Genomic DNA, 17777 nt, shown 5'->3' on the forward strand with positions numbered 1-17777 from the left:
TATGACGATTATTTTTAATAACTATCATTCAAATTTTTTTATGACTGTTATTATCTTAATTGTCATAATATCTAATACTTTTAATGATGGTTTTATAAAAAAAACATCATTAAATATAATATTATTTTTAATGACTGTTTGTTATAAAAATTGTCATTAAATATATAATTAAAATATCTTATTATGTTTAATGATGGTTGAGTTTGAAAACGGTCATTAAAAATACATTCTTACAATGACGGTTTTTAAACTTAACCGTCATTGTATATCCACTAAAATATAACCGTCATATAACGACGGTTAGTTTAGGAACCGTCGTTAAAAAGGGAATTATTAATCTTCGACCGTTTATGTCATGAAATATACAAATAAAAAAACCGAAGCCGATTTCAAGACTTGGGCATTTTATTTCTTCACTTCAGAATCTCTCTCCCAAATACCCAAATTCGACCTTGCATCACTCTTTCATTTCTCTCCAGAATCGACATTCATGCAAAATATAATCTTAGCCAAGATTGATTGTTGCCTACTTCGTAACCATCACAACTTTGGGATTGTTGTGCCGTCTCAGCAGCCACTGAGTTGAATCCCATCGTTGATGCACTAATGCATACTCAGTTCACTGCCTAGGTCAGCCCCATTTGCCATTTTGATTTATTTGTAATCAAATTGACACATTATCAGCTCCTTCATTGAAAGCCCTCTACTTTCCACATACATTATTGGAGAGGAATTTGAAGAATTTTATTTATGAGCCAGATCATTCTCTCTCTCTCTCTCTGTAATTTTCATTTTATTACTTATAAATCTCATTAATTTGATTGGGCAGGTTTCATGGTTTTGTAACCTAGCATTGGATGACTCTAAACATGGCTACTTCTCTCAGAGATTATTGGTGTGCTTGAGATCGGTGTTGAGTTCAATCATCTACGAGGTTTATTTCAGTTCCTATATTTTGTTTTAAAATATTTCATTGCTATGTAATTTTATGGTGTGGGTTTTATGAAATTGATGTTTAATTCAGCAAACTCTATTTCCTTTTGAGTATTTAGTCCCATGACTGGCACGTTGTAAGTAGAGAACCTTGAAAGGGCCATAACATTTTATCTTTTTTGTTGTTTTTTTAACTTTGTTTTGATATAATAAAAGTATCCCTTCCTCCCAAACTCAATTGAGCGGGTTTAATTGTTCTTTTCTTATAGTGAAGTTTTGAGAAGCTTTGATTGCCGCTGATTTATGAAGAAAACAGCAACTGTAAAATTGTTCTGCTGCTGTCATGTTGCTATATGCTGTTAAAAACAGCACAGGGAACTTCCAAGTACTGATTTTAGTAACTGGACAGCATCCGTAAAAGTTTCTGGGTGCAGTCATGCAGCTGTTTGTTAAAAACAGCACCTGGGAGTTCCAGATGCTGTTTTTATTAGCTAGACAGCACCAAAAACATTTTTAGGTGCTGTCATACTGTTGTTTGAGGTTAAAAACAGCACTCAAAAGTTGCAGGTGCTGTTTTTAACACAATTTCAGCAGCTAGGCAGCACCCAGAAAATATTCTAGGAGTTGTCATGCTGCTGTTTGCTGCTAAAAACAGCACCTAAAAGTTTCAACTGCTGTTTTTATCAGCTAGACAGCACCTAAAAATTTTTTGGGTGCTGTCATACTGTTGTTTTAACACAATTTCAGTAGCTAGACAACACCCAAACTACTTTAGGGTGCTGTCATGCTGCTGTTTGATGTTAAAAATAGCACTTGAAAGTTGCAGGTGCTGTTTTTACTAATATTTCAACAGTTAGGCAGCACCCAAAAAATAATCTGGGTGCTGTCCTGCTGCTGTTTACTGTTAAAATTAGCACCTGAAAGTTTCAGGTGCTGTTTTTATCAGCTAGAGAGCACCTAAAATAAACTTGGGTGTTGTCATGCTGCCATGATATAAGATATTTGGAATTTTACAATTGTAAATATTTTGCATGCTGATGTGTTATTGATAACAAGGCTTATCTATTTTGTTTTTTCTTGATAACTTTGCTTTTTCCCGTTTGGGGTTCATTTGATAATTTTCCATGGTTGTTGAATCATCTATTTACTATGTTCGCATTTAAAAATTCAATTTACTGTATTTTTCATCGAGCTAGAACAGCAATGGATAATTCCAAGGGCTGTTTTCTGTCGATTTGCTGTCAAAATAGCTGCTAGAAGTTCACAACAGCTGTTTTGCTGCTTTTCTGCAGTGAAACAGCCCTTAGTAATTTGCAGGGGCTGTTTTCACTACAAAACAGCAGCAACACAGCCCCTACAGATTTCTATAAGCTGTTTTCACTGCAGAACAGCTGCAAAATAGCCGCTGGAAATGTGCAGGTGTTGATTAGTTGCTGTTCTACAGTTAAAAAGGCTCCTAGAAATTTTTTTAGTCTATTTTGAATTGAAAATATTTTTGAAGATTGTTGAGGAAAGAGGGGAATGAGAGCAGTAGTTTTTTGGAAGGCTTGATGATGAGTTTGATAAATTTGACAAGTTTTACGGGACTAAAGTGAAAGAAAATTATGCTTAGGTTGAAAGTTTGAGTGCAAATGGATGCTTTGATTGCTTTCAAGATAAAAACTGAGAAATTGGAAGGAGTTATTTAGGATTCTATACAATTTGATCCTAAAGAACAAAAGCATGAAAGCAAGTTGATTTTTAAACTTGCTGTTGATTATTGCTTTCCTTGTTTCTATTTCTCGGTAGTTTGAAAGTAATTCCTTTTCTTAAATTAGTTTTCTTTCTTCATTTTAGTTTATTCAAAATTATTAGTTCTATCAGTAATATGACTTTGTTAATGCAGATTATGTAGAAGACAACAAAGCAACTGCATAGTTTGACGCCAATGGTCTCCTCTTCTTTGCTGATAAGTTAAATGATTTGACAAAATACAAGCTGTATCAGGTGACTTTTACAGTTTGTGCTTTAATTGTCTGTATGGCATTACAACTATACTACTCAACATTCACATCTACAATGGTCATATATTTATGTATCTACAATCCATTCTCATGTTTCTTGCTTTAGAATATGAGTTCTGAAAATATTTTTAGATATACACTCATATTAGTGTACCTATAATCTTCTAACTGTTTAGCTTGTAGTGTATACGTGTTAATGCTCTTGGACTACTAAATTGGGATACTATATTAAATTAATATAGTACGAGCATATGAATGTGCAAACGTAATAAATTAACTCTTTCAAAATTTTAGTTTAGCAGATGGTGGTGATTTTTAGGATCTTTCTAATCATATATTCTTTCAAAATTCTGTAAGTCAAGAATTTACAATTAAGTTTGGTGACATTCATTGACTTGATGAGCCATATGAAGAGGTTAAATTCCTAGACCTTTAAATTTAGGTCCATCCCTTTAATTTATTTACACTTTTTGACAGTTTATATTAATTTGATAGCAATAATTCATTTAGCGCTTGTTGAAAGAAACCATGGGAAGACTAAATGCTTATTTTATGATTTTTATAGTTAATTTATTAAAATGTCATGAAATGAGAAGTTCAAGCATTTAAATTTAATTTACTTGACATATGATCAGCTTGTTTGAACTCTTCATCGCTTAAATTAAAATTACGTCGAGGCTAATTACTTGTACTATTATTTTTGTTTTATATGGTGCCTAGAATTGGTTTTGCTACTGTATTACAAAGAAAACAACGCTCAAAACATGTTTCTTTTTATTTTCTTTTTTATTTCGTTACTTCTTTGCTCTTTATCTTCTTGCTAATTGTTTTTCTGGTTTGTTTTTGTTTTTTTCCTTTGGTTATAACCAGATATAATTTTTCAAGGCAGCAAGCAAGCATGTTATTGAGTCGAAGATATATTGAAGAGATAAAAGGAATTATCAAATCTTTTTTATAACTAACTTTTGATATGAAACATTTGTAGAACGTATAATTGTAAAAGAATTATGGATACTATAATTGAAATTGGGGCTTGAAATGATCATTGTAAATATTTAAAAAAAAAAAATTAACATGCTAAAGATGAAGGTTATTATGTAAGAACCGTCATTAAAAATCACATTAATGACAGTTTTTGGGAAAAAAACTGTCATTAAAACTCTAGTATATATAGCAAATAATAACTGTTTTGTAAAATAACTGTCATTATAAATATATATTTAATGACGGTTTTTGACAAAAAATTGTCATTAAAACTTATGTACATATGATATATAATGACCGTTTATTAAAATAACCGTCATTATATGTATACATTTAATGACAGTTTTTGAATAATGACAGTTTTTGAACTGTCATAAAAGATATGTCCCTTTTAACGTCACTGCTTAAGATGACGGTTTTAAAACCGTCATCTTATGTCGTTTAAAATCGTCATCTTATGTCGTTTAAAACCGTCATTAAAAACTAATTTTATAGTAGTGTTAGTAAGGTTTTAATGAGGCAACTTTACACCTTAAGATATAGATCAATAGCATACTCCTTTTTCTTTGTTATTTTACTAGCAACAGTTTTAACAAGACATATTCCCTATGAAATATGATTCATCAACCATATAAATGCATGTAACTTCAGACATTTTATCTCCCCACAAGCAACCTATTTAATGATTATTTTATCTTATGTTTTTTATCTATTACGTCACCACTTTATGGTTGTATCACTATAAAAGAAGGCATTAACTCCTTATTTGTATATATTTGAGATTGAATAAAATTTCTTTTTAGACTATTGTATCTCTTATTTCTTGTCTCTCACTTTCTCTTATTATATTATTGTGTTCCAAATTGATAAATAATTTAACACTAAATACCCACTCAAGTAATTTGTGATGTTATTGCAAAGTTTGCAAATAATAGATATATAATTCGATTTTGTATGCATAATTAGCCAAGGTGATGCTAAGTTACATTATATAACTTACATTAACTAAAAGGTTACGTTCAATAACTCAAATGTTGTTAAATTATTAACAAGGTTTAAATTATTGGGTGAAACTCTTGAGTTGGATGTAAATTGCATCTAATATAACTTGGCCACACCCATTTAGCTAATATCAACCTAAACCTATTTCTAGGACAATCAAGCCCTCTTTGATCTTAAAGAGATGTTTGATATTGAGGTACCATAGTTTTTAAGTTATAGTTACTGTAGGGAAAAAAAAGAGGTAATTATGAAATAAATATTAATAATATATAGAAAAATATCATATTATATGTTTTTATTATATAAGTGGGGAATCAAATTAATTAGGCTTCCAAATTGTAGTAGATAGTGTTTATTAAATACTTTAGTGTTACACCTTCTAAGATACAACTACTCAATCTTGATAACAAATAGATGCAATTTCTAAATAATTTAGTTTTAGAAATTTTAAATTTTAACACTAAATTCCGGAGCTTTTAGCCTTTTAGATTAAGAAATAGGGGCAAATATCTGAAAAAACATGGCCTACGGTAAAAAAAATATGAGCGCTGCTATTCACCCCGATTTTTTACCTCGAAACGCGCCCCGAATTTAAAATGCACCGTTTTGATTAAATTGAAAACGGTGCGTTTAACCCATGTTTCTTCCTTTCCTTTCTTTTGTCAAACCACGGAAACGGACCTTTGCTTCCTTTTCATTTAATTCTATCATCTTGTGGTCACTGCCGTTGCTGCTTCCTTCAAGACCGAGCTCTCTGCCGTTGCTGCTTCCTTCAAAACCTAACGGCCCGTCCGCAGAGCCCAATTCAAAGCCGTCCGATCAATCGACGATCCAACACCGGGGTCCATCAACTGGCGCGTCTGCCTCAGTTTCTTCTTTATCCTCTCCGGCGTACATGGAAGAGCAAATCGCGATCGTGAGACAGATTAAGAAAACGAAAGATTATTACGTGCGTTGATTCAGTTATGTGCGTTGATGGCTCTGATGGGTTTAATTTACGTGCGTTGATTCAGTTGTTGCCTGTGATTTTGATAATTCTCTTGCAGTTTTTGCCGTCTTCTGATCCAATTTATGCCTTGTCGAGGTCTTACCCTTATAAGTACAAGTTTACAACGGAAAGAGGGGTGAATTTTTATGTGAAGTCTAGCAAATTTGAGCAGGACTATCCGGTGGGTAGTGTTCAGAGAGTAAGGCTGGAAAAGCAAGTTGAAAATGATTACTTTACTATTCTTGCACAGAATTGCCGGTTAGAGATTCAGCGGCAGCAGTGGGGTTTTATAAAGGAGACTCCCCATTGTGACATGTGGCAGAAGTTTCAGTATTCACCAGCTTGGTAAATCTGATAATAATTCTGTAGTAATCTGCATAAAGGTTGCTTGATTGTGCTGCTATGATATTCATTATTCAGATAGGAGTAGCAACCGTGTTACTGAAATCTGGTTCAATGAAACAAGCTGAAGCAAAACTGAAGTAATTTTCTCCCACATTCAATTAATGCATCTTCAAATCAGTTGGCGTTTTGCAGTTTGGAAGTTCTGTACTTGGAGTTTTGTAGTTTGCAGTTTCAGTCTGCAAAGCGGAATGTTGTGGTTCACACTTGCGCAAATAGAAGAAGAAAGAAAATGTTCACGTGCTGCACATGTGGAACTAAATGGGAAAGCAATCAAAGCAAAGCAAAAAAGCAAAAAAGCAAAGAAACAATCAGCGCAAAAGGAAAACAGTCAAAGCAAAAAAGAAATCAAAGCAAAACGCACCGTTTTGATAATATTCGGGGCGCAGTTTCGGGGTTTAAAATCAGGGTAAGTAGCCTTTCCCAAAAAATATGGTCAATCAGCTATAGTTGATCATAGAGTAGGCCACTCCTCAAAATTTCTCTTAAAATTTTCTTTTAATTGAAATTATGTAACTTAACATAAATTAATTCATTTTTTGTTATGAATGAAAATTCAATTAAACATTTAAATAAAATTATTCTTTTAATAAAGTTTTTTACACCCGTCCTAGATCATAATTTATATTTATATCTTAAATTTTAATCGAAAGTTTTTTTTGAGAAAATTATAAGAGTTATAAAGATAGAAATTAAATAATAAGAAAATATATTTTATAATTTTATGCAATTTTAAAAATAATTTTTTTTTTAGTAAAACTTTGTGGAAAGATGGTTGATTTTAACATGTGGATTGATATTTAATCAATAAAATAAAGGGTATCGTAAGAAATAATTCAACTGGGGTGTTATAAGGATATTAGAGGGGTGTTAAAAGCTCGCTCTTAGAAGAACACGGGGAAATGTTAGCCCAACCACTAGGGGGCCAGGCTGCCAGCCTCATTCCCAGTGAAACTGAACAAAAAAAATCCAGAATTCTCGGATTACGGCATCCATCCTCATCCAAATACCAATGTTATGTTTGATTAATCAATTTGTTGTATAAGCAATCCTTTCCAACCATTTTTTTTTTCATATTTTATATGATAATAGAATATAAGTACAATATGAGTATTAATAAATACAACTCAACTCTATTGAAATTTAAAGTCCAACCCAATGCCGATACCTATCTTATGGTGTGTTTACTTGTGGGTTTGGGGAATGAGAATGAAACTTATATTTACTTCGTAAAATGTAATTTGGGAATAGGAATAAATTGTGTGGGTCCCACACAATTTGGAAATAAAGAATGGGAATCTCATTCCCATGAGGGGGTTGGGAATGAAAATGTGGGAATGAAAATGAAACATAAATTTACTTTTTATCCTTCTAATTTTTTTCATATTTTCTAAATTACCCTTGTTCAAATCACAAATAATTTTATTATTTTAAATGTCATTAATAATAATAATAATTATTATTATTATTATTATTAAATTTTATTAACTTTATTATTTTAGTTATTATTAATTATCATTATTTTCATTAATACTATCATTATTAACAATAAAAATAATGATAAAAATAATAATTAATAAAAATAATTAATTTATCATTATTAACAATATTATCCTTATTGTTGTTGTTATTATTATTATTATTAAAATTTATTAACTTTATTATTTTAGTTATTATTATTTTTATTAATATTATCATTATTAACATTTATCATTATTATTATTAAAAATAATATAAATAATTGATAATAACTAAAATAATAAAGTTAATAAAATTTAATTTTAGTAATAATAATAATAATAATAAATGTTAATAATGATAATATTAATAAAAATAGTAATAAAAGAATTAACAATAAATAAAATAATAAAGTTAATAATAATAAATGTTAATAATGATAATATTAATAAAAATAATATTAACAATAATTAATAGTAACTAAATAATATAGTTAATAATAATAATAATGATAATAATAATAAATGTTAATAATGATAATATTAATAAAAATAATATTAACAATAGTTAATAGTAACTAAATAATATAGTTAATAATAATAATGATAATAATAATAAATGTTAATAATGATAATATTAATAAAAATAATATTAACAATAATTAATAGTAACTAAATAATATAGTTAATAATAATAATAATAATAATAATGATGATGATGATGATGATGATGATAATAAATGTTAATAATGATAATATTAATAAAAATAATGTTAACAGTAATTAATAGTAACTAAAATAATAAAGTTAATAAAATTTATTATTAATAATAATAAATGTTAATAATGATAATATTAATAATATTAATAATAACAATAATTAATAATAACTAAAATAATAAAGCTAATAAAATAATATAATAATAATAATAATAAATGTTAATAATGAGAATATTAATAATATTAATAAAAATAATATTAACAATAACTAATAATAACTAAAATAATAAAGTTAATAAAATTTAATAATAATAATTTTATTATTATTATAAATTTTATTAACTTTATTATTTTAGTTATTATTAATTATTGTTAATATTATTTTTATTAATAATAATAACAAAAACAATAATGATAATATTGTTAATAATGATAAATTAATTATTTTTATTAATTATTAATACTATGGGTATTTTGCTAAATTGATTCTCATTCACATTCCTCATTCTCATTTATTTTGCCAAGTAAACACATCAATAGCATTCCAGCATATTCCCATTTCCATTAATTTTTGTCAAATAAACATTGAAATCTCATTTTCATTCCTCATTCCCATTACAGCCCATTCACATTCCACCCCATTCTCATTCACATGAAGTAAACGCACCATTAATGTATTAAAGTTGACATTTAACAAAGAAATTTAAAATTGAAAGAAATACACTAACAACTTATTAGTTGAGTTGGTTAATATCTTCTCTCTTTATAGATTGAAACTATTGGAATTACTTATAAATATGCGAATGAGAAAATAAGGTGTCCACCAACTCAACTAAGGAGTTGTTGGCATTTATTTTAAATTAATTAAAATTATTTGTTTTTATTATAGTTAAAAATAATGTATATGTGTGTATATTCAAATCCATTCTAATTTTAGAAAAATTATGAGAAATCCACTCCAAAAAAAAAAAAAAAAAGAAAAGCTCTAGTAAATTTTCAAGAAGAATATTCCCACAAGCAACTAGAAAGACAAAAGACTTGAAACATTATCTCAAAGTTGAAAAATCGAGGTCAGAATCAATCAGTGTATAACTCACTTACAATATCAACAATTGGCGATCAATTGATAGTATGAGTTTCATACCCAAAAAAAATGTAGTCTAGTAATAAGTTGTTTACCCATTTTTACAACATTCCCCTAGTAGTTGAGTGGTAAAAACCACTTCTTCCCAATTCTCACCTATCCCTGGAGAACCCTTCCTTTCTAAAATTTGACGAATATTGTAGTGTATATATATATATATATATATATATATATATTTAGTGAATAATTAGTGCTCTCCTTCCAAATTATAGTCTGTCTATTTCAAATTTAGAATTTTAAAGAGTATAACTAGATCAATCATTATAATACAAAAGTTTTGTACCAGTTGGAAAAATATATTAACTTTGATGGCAAATTACTTCAAAAGAGTCAAGGAGAATCCCGATTGAACATCAAATATGTTATGTGTATTTTGCATGAAGGTACCTTTTGTTGATATGATCAGAGCACAAATTCTTCTTCATGTGCCTACTTCAATGTTATCAGTTTGTTCATTTATTTATTGTAGTGGATGATTGTAAATTGGTATGAGTAATGTGTGTTGTCGTTGTTGGACTATAATTTAAGTTGTAAAGACATTTTATTTTTTAATCTAGAATCCTAAATTTATTGATAGAGTGGGTAAAAACGCTTGGGCTAGCTTGATCCAAGTTTGCGGGTTTTAAACTCGGCCTGAATCATGAGACCATGAATATAAGTAAAAAAATTTAAAAATCTAATTAAGAGTTTATGGAAAAAGTCCGAGTTTTATAATTTATTAATTAAAAAAATTAATTTATAATTTATAAGTATTTATAGTTTATTACGTGGTGATACTAGTACTTTGGGTAACGAACTATTGATTTATTATGTATTGGATAATAATATTTAATTTAAGTTTTTTTTAGCTTTATTAAAAATTTATTTAAAAAATCAATGGAAGCCCAAACTTGGTCCATGCCAATTTAGATCTCGGATGGGTTTTTATCTTGAATAGGTTTTTAGAGGGCTGAGCTTGCTGGACTTAGCATCCCGATTTGTTAAAGTTCGGAAAAACTAAAAGATCGTATGTAATAACTGTGAAAATTACTCAACTACATAGTTTAATAGCGTAATGATATTATACTATTAAAACATGTGTTTTATAGCTTTATTGGATTGTAATAAAATCCGAGATCTGACCAGATTACAAATATATGTAATCTCATTAACTGAATGCTTAGTTTAATTTAAGTAAAATATGAAATTGATAGGTTAATGAATAACTTGTAAATAATTTATATGCGCTTCAATGATTGGCTTAGTTGGATAGTCATGATGGTATCATGATTCATGATATTTGCGACTATACAAACCTCTCATGAAATATTATATCCAAAAAAATATATATATCCAACTCGACAACTTAATTGAAAAAATTATTCCCAATCATTTCAGGAGCATCACTGAGATTCCATCAAACAAAATAAATTCTCTCAAAGAAAAAGCTATTTTAAAAGATAAATATGTATTTGCAAAATTATTTTATTTTTAAAATACGAGTTTTAACAAATACTTGGACACATTCATAAATTCATAGTCTAAAAAGGAAAAAAAAATTGTTAAATCAAATAATTGAACCGTTGACATAGACATAATGTTATGCATAAGCATGGTAGTTCCTGCATAATTATCATTCATATTAAAATCTTTACAAAACCCAATCACGCTTTTGCTTTGCAAGTTGTTGATTTGTGTTGATAGTCTTTCAATCATCATTGATATGCTCACAAATTTTATGCTAATTAGATTAGACGACAGAGAATCCCAAGTGCTTTCATGTGAAATTTTGTAATAAAAAAAAAAAAAAAGTACCCAAAAAGAAGCAGTGCTGTAGAGTTAGCCGTTACACGATCCTCTTTGTTCATTTTATAGTTGTTTTTTTTTTAAAAATTAATTTAATGAATTTTTGTACTATATTTGTTATATCACTCTTGTTTAATTATAAGTATTATTTATATATATATAGATGCTCTGTCAGTAGGAGCAATGTCAACATAGCTGGCTGGTGAGGATAACTACTACCCCACAACTTTGAATCTCTTTTATACTCTCTCTTTATTGTAACTTGTACAATATTTTTTTTAATACTGATTACACATTATATTATTATATTACATAAATATTTATAATTATTTGAATATAATTGGGACTTATATTATTACATTAATTAATATTTATATTATTACATTAATCCTATAAAGTATTTGTCCAAACATATGACTTTTAATTACTGTATTACACAGATATTTATAACTGTTCTAATATAACTGTGACTTATATTATTACATTAATTAATATTTATATTATTACATTAATTCTATAAAATATTTGTCCAAACATATGACTTTCAATTACTATATTACACAGATATTTATAACTGTTCTAATATAACTGTGACTTATATTATTACATTAATTCTATGAAATACATGTCCAGAATATTTGCAATTACTTACAACCCCTCTAATATAACTAGAACTTATATTATTACATTATTACATTAGTTCTATGGGACTTATATTATTACATTATTATATTAATTTAATGAAGTACATGTCTATTTATATGACTCTCTATGAAGTACATGTCTAGAATATTTACAACTTATATTAATTCTATGAGGTACATGTCTAGACATATGATCCTCACAGATTAGGGATGTCTTTACTCCACTCGCATTTCGCAAGGGAGAAAGACTTACAAATTAACTCAACACAATTTTTTACTTAATTAAAGAAGACTGAATCTATGGAGACTCGAACCACTATTCTCATAGTCCTACTTAACTTTGAGAGTAGTGGTTCATCACTAGACCAAAACTCAAGTGGCGTACACTCTTTAAAGTTATGATTACATAATTTAACTTTATTTAGTCACTTCATAAATTTGTTAATGGATAAATTGGCGGCTAAAAATTCCAAAGTAAATTATCTTCTATGTTTATTGGATTTAATGGGATAAGCGTTTGAAAAGAATTTTCTTAGTCAATACTTCTCCACATCTAATCATCTATAATCGTATTATGTTCTCTTAACTACGTTATCATATGTGTAATATGAATATCAAACCCCAAAATTAATTGAATCTATTTTCGTATATTTAGAATAAAATGAATATTTACGATACACAATAGAGAATTCAAATGGGTCGAGAAAGTATACATAACTCAATTTATTGAAGTATTTGAAGACATTTATTTTTACTTAAGATCATGTAGCACAAATTTCTTTAAATTATTTTTATAATCCAAGCTGCTGTTTATTAGAAAAAGATTACCATATTTCCATAAAAATATTTTCAGATATACTATGCATGTACAGATGTAAAATAAATTCAATTAAAATAAAAAATTTTCCACAGGAGAGTCGCTAAGCCGGTCTTTAACATAAGCGATGATGTTAGTGTGAACGAAGATGAGTGATCTGTTACAGCCAAAATGGCCTGTACAGGACAACACACGAATATAAAACCATCTTCTCTCTCAACTTGCAGTATCAGACAAGTGTATATTGTACTGCTTTACAGCCCACACAAAATACCAATATTAAATTTATTTAATTTTTTTTAAAAATAAAATAAAATAAAATACCCTTTTATTTTTCATTCGCTTTTCTTGCAGCAAACAATCGTCTTCAAATTCTCCAATTTTTTTTTTGGCCCCCTTGTAGATGGGTTCCTTTTTTCTTTCCCATATAATTCTTGGGTTCCATTAATTTATTTGTAAAGCTTTTATAATTTTGTTTTTGTTGGTGAATAATGGTTTGGTAGAGAGAGTGAGTGAGTGAGCGATTGAGTGTGTATTTGTGTGTGTGTTGTCGGCGCAAGGTCGCTTTCTGTCGGCATTGTCTGTATCCAACGATGATAGTACAAGCATTAGAGAGAGAAGGGTTTTTAATTTTAATTTCTGATTAAATTTTTATTGTATTAAAAAAAAAAAAAGTGATGCTTCTGGGGATTCTTAAATTCATATGTTGTTGCTGTCTGAAGTTGTCCTTGTGTTGTGTTTTGTTCCATTTTTTATTGATTTGGACTGGCATGAAGAAGAACTGGTCGTGATCAGTACTGGGTTTGCATTGCTTTTTATGCCAAAAGTGTTTCTTTTTTGAGTTTTTATTGTTTTTATATTTCGGGTATTGTTTGGTTTTTACTTTGCTTGGGATAAGGGGGATTGTTTCATTTTCAATGTGGGAAAGTGGCTGAGTTTTGATGTCGTTTATAGTATATTAGGGAATTGATTTTGCTTGTGCATTTTGCAAATGAAGTTAAGGTTTCTGGAGATCTGGCTGCATTATTTCTCTGGGAATACAGGTTTGGACCCTTATTGATAATAATATATGTGTGTGCTTTTTGAGTTTTGATACTCATAGCCTTATATTGCCAAATTGACTTTAGTGAATGATCAGCTTCCGAAGAATTAGCCAGAAAGAAGATATGAACATTTCTATGAAATGCATGTTCAATTTGATGCATGGCTTGTGGATGGGGTTCAAGTTAGAGGTGGATATTGCTGTTTTGAATCTATTTCTTTGTCCATAGGGATTAGAAGTCTTTGGTGTCAAAGAATTATCAGTTCTTGCATCAAATGTTACCACTCAGTGCCATCTTCATATGATACTATTTGCATGAATGTCCCTTGATTTTTGTGTGTGTTCATTTTATTTGTATTTTTTAGTTTTTTTGGCCAATAGATTGATCTTACCAGCTTGGTTTCTTTTGTACAGGTTCGATGTATAGTACTTTGAATCCCAATTATACTTTACCTCGTAGATAAAGTGGTTCCTGTACCAAATGTCAGTGACTCTTGCAGCAATATTTGGAGCTGCTGCAGGAGCTGTGGCATTGATGGGAATAATTTTCTTTCTTAGTTGGTTCTGCTTGTATCGAAATCGGAGTGTTTCCAGAACTTCTGAGACAGGGTCTTCAGAGCCATCTGGTCAAGGTAACATTTGTATCATCAGTATTTCAAAGAAGTTTTCAAAGTAACAAATTTAATTTATAGAAACATGTGATGAAGGCTTGTTGTGATAACCTGCAGCGGGAAGAAATGTCGGGATCGAGTTATCAATTCGAGAAGCTAGGCGATTTCAGATGGAAGAGTTGTCTTTGGCCACCAAAAACTTTAGTGATAAAAACTTGATTGGAGAAGGAAAGTTTGGGGAGGTATACAAGGGATTGCTTCAAGATGGGATGCTTGTAGCCATCAAAAAGCGACCTGGAGCACCTACTCAGGAGTTTATTGATGAGGTAATTATTACTTTCCTCACTCACATCTAAAGAAGGCTGGATGAGATTCTTTGGAAGCCAAAAGTTTACATTGAGTGCAAATCTTCCCTTTTCTTCCAAGTAATCATAATTACAATGTTGGTAACAACAACCATATATGGCCTTAAAACCTACTCAGGAATTTATTGATGAGGTAATTATTACTTTCCTCACTCACATCTAAAGAAGGCTGGATGAGATTCTTTGGAAGCCAAAAGTTTACATTGAGTGCAAATCTTCCCTTTTCTTCCAAGTAATCATAATTACAATGTTGGTAACAACAACCATATATGGCCTTAAAATGGATGCCGTCAATTTTCCATGGCTTCTTATTTTTCCTTCAAGTTACCTAATTTTATTTTCAAAATACCTATGCAATGTGATAGAGATCACGTTGCGGTCTAAACAAATTTTTAGAATGACCTTTAATTTAAGATAGTTTAATTCAAACTGTATCTCACTTCTTTGTTTCAAATATAATGTGGATGAGCTTGCACTGATCATACCGTGCACATGTTTTCTTGTTTTTGTTTTTGATCATTGAAGTTATTATGATGGTTGTTTCTTAACTTGAGCTTATGAGTCAAGCAGAATAAGCGTCATCTAAATTATTAGCTTTCAGAATGTTGGTTAATCCTCTGTTATTCGCAATCGCGTCCTTTATACCTGTTATAAATATGCTTTAGAAACCATGTGATGGTTTGGATTATTTTCCTTTGTTTTCCTAGTAGTGTCTTCCACTATGTAAGCATATTTGCTTTGGCATTCATCATTGTTTGCTCTCATGGGACAGATTTTTACTCTCAGGTACGCTTCCTTGCATCTATTCAACATCGGAATCTTGTCACTCTTCTGGGTTACTGTCAAGAAAATAATTTACAATTTCTTATATACGAGTATATACCCAATGGAAGTGTTTCCATTCACCTGTATGGTAACTCTCTATCCACTCAAAAATTTGCTTTTATGAGCATACTATTCTATGGTATAGAGCTGAAACTATCTTAATACTCCCTCTCACCCAAACGCACGGGAATTCATCTTTCCTTCCGGACACCATTGAGTGGATAATTATGTAAGATGGCTCATGATAGTTTTCTCTTTCTCCCCTCAGGACCCAGTCAAGTTTCCCGACAGAAGCTAGAGTTCAAGCATAGACTTTCAATAGCTCTCGGGGCAGCTAAAGGTGATCCTCTGCAAAGTCAGTGAGCATTTGTGGCTTTCCTGGTATCAGTTTTTCTTTTCTTTAGATAAACTATCCGCATATCAGTATGGGTCCAACAAAATTATTTTGTAAGCTTCCCTGAAACATCAAACTATTCAAAAGTCCCACCTTTATGCGCAAAGGTCTTGAGGCTGTATATAAGGTATCTCAAAGATTTGCTTCTCTGATTTTTATGCAGCAGCGCAGCCTCATTAAACATGTTTTTGTGCAGGTCTGGCTCATCTTCACTCCCTGAGTCCACGTGTAGTACATAAGGATTTTAAAACAGCGAATGTTCTTGTTGATGAAGATTTCATAGCTAAGGTTGCAGATGCAGGACTTCGTAATTTTCTAGGGAGAACCGATGTTGTAGGGCCATCCTCACAAGTGACAGCAGATGAGATATTTCTTGCTCCAGAGTATTACTCTTTGGGCTGCTTTCTTTATTGTGACCATTCAGGCAATATGTTATCTATCACTTTTCTTATTTTCTGTTCACTATGTAGGGTGAAAGAGTTCAGAAGATTTTCAGAAAAAAGTGATGTGTATAGTTTTGGGGTTTTTCTTTTGGAGCTAGTAAGCGGGCGAGAAGCATCATCTTCACTGTCTCCAGATTCCAGTCAGGACCTGGTTGAATTGGTATGTGATCAACTTAGTTTTAGGTCATAATATTCACCACAGATGTGTCAAGCACTAGACCTTATGCATTCTACGTTTCTAAATCATTTGCTTGTGATTAGATGATAAAGTGCATGGGTAAAGAGAGGTAATTGCGATTCATTTTAGGCTATTGAGAGGATTGATTGAAGCCATATGCAACTTCATGTGTGCATGTAATGTTCTTAGGAATAAAAGGTTTGCGCAAATGTATCATCCCTCTCTGTGGATTTGAATGTGTGCACGTTTTCATCATGGTTTCTAGTACACTTGCAGTGCTGCTATGTAATCCAACGTAGATTCAACTGCCTGTCTGGAGTTAAAAAATTGAAAATTGTTCATTGCTTTTGCTTAAAAGGTGCAAAACAGTCGAGATTTTAGCAATCTTTTGAAAATCCTCGATGAGAGATTGTGGAGCACCTTCACCAATGAAGGTATGGAAGAGTTCATACAGTTGATAGTCCGATGTCTGGATCCTTCAAGTGAGAGGCGACCTTCTATGAGCGATGTAGTAACGGAACTGGATCGGACGCTTGATAAAGAGATGAACTTGACGACAGTAATGGGTGAAGGAACCCCAACAGTGATCCTCGGAAGCCAGCTATTCAGAGCTACAAAATAAAAAATTAAAAAAAGAAAAGGAAATTGTTTGCTCTATTCAGCTTGATTCTTGTGAAATACATATTTTCTTTTTCCCCTTTTCCTTCCTCAGTGTTTTCTAATTTTGTTTTTCATTTTTTCCCATGAAAACATGAGAGAAGAGGTTCAGCTGTTTGATAAGCTGTAAGTGTAAAAAGAACAGCTGCAGTATTTATTCATTTTTTCCCCCCCATTATAAATGTATGAAAATTCTTGTTGTAAAACCATAATTTGTTGTTAATATAAAATAAAGGTTAGAGTTGGTGTGATTCTACTTACTTTGATGCCTCCGTGGTATTTCAGGTTCATTTACTCCCCATTCTTTTTGTTTCCCCAAAACTTATTTGAATATTTATAACCAGTAAGATTCAGCATGGTTTATGATCCCATCTCATTGTTATC

At 30.3% G+C, this 17777-nt stretch overlaps 1 protein-coding gene and 1 long non-coding RNA gene across 4 annotated transcripts; both read left to right on the forward strand.

The window, feature by feature from the left end:
* The first annotated feature begins 350 nt into the window (after positions 1-350).
* On the forward strand, positions 351-3973 carry LOC112101152. Its single transcript, XR_002907240.1, has 4 exons — positions 351-630; positions 830-934; positions 2819-2919; positions 3807-3973. It is a non-coding gene; the product is annotated as an uncharacterized LOC112101152 (long non-coding RNA).
* Positions 3974-13343: 9370 nt separating this feature from the next.
* On the forward strand, positions 13344-17635 carry LOC18051927 (putative serine/threonine-protein kinase). Of its 3 annotated transcripts, none has more exons than XM_024191912.1 (8): positions 13344-13921; positions 14006-14552; positions 14649-14857; positions 15683-15809; positions 15990-16076; positions 16312-16498; positions 16586-16718; positions 17095-17635. In XM_024191912.1, exons 2-8 carry the CDS (start codon positions 14402-14404, stop codon positions 17356-17358), a joined length of 1158 nt encoding a protein of 385 aa, XP_024047680.1. In that variant the 5' UTR covers positions 13344-13921; positions 14006-14401; the 3' UTR covers positions 17359-17635. The 3 variants fall into 3 exon arrangements, with proteins under 3 accessions (XP_024047680.1, XP_024047681.1, XP_024047682.1); XM_024191913.1 differs by having other exon boundaries at positions 14335-14552; XM_024191914.1 differs by having other exon boundaries at positions 13344-14552; positions 15990-16061.
* Positions 17636-17777: the final 142 nt, after the last annotated feature.

This window comes from Citrus clementina, unplaced genomic scaffold, assembly GCF_000493195.1.
Source record: "Citrus clementina cultivar Clemenules unplaced genomic scaffold, Citrus_clementina_v1.0 scaffold_2, whole genome shotgun sequence".
NCBI lineage: Eukaryota > Viridiplantae > Streptophyta > Magnoliopsida > Sapindales > Rutaceae > Citrus > Citrus x clementina.

Bases quoted from the DNA above. Each gene is read 5' to 3' on its own strand.
- LOC18051927 (XM_024191912.1), top strand. From the start codon at position 14,402: ATGTCAGTGACTCTTGCAGCAATATTTGGAGCTGCTGCAGGAGCTGTG. The intron at 16,499-16,585 runs GTATTACTCTTT...TTCACTATGTAG, and splicing joins GAGATATTTCTTGCTCCAGA to GGTGAAAGAGTTCAGAAGAT. The intron at 16,719-17,094 runs GTATGTGATCAA...TTTGCTTAAAAG, and splicing joins GTCAGGACCTGGTTGAATTG to GTGCAAAACAGTCGAGATTT.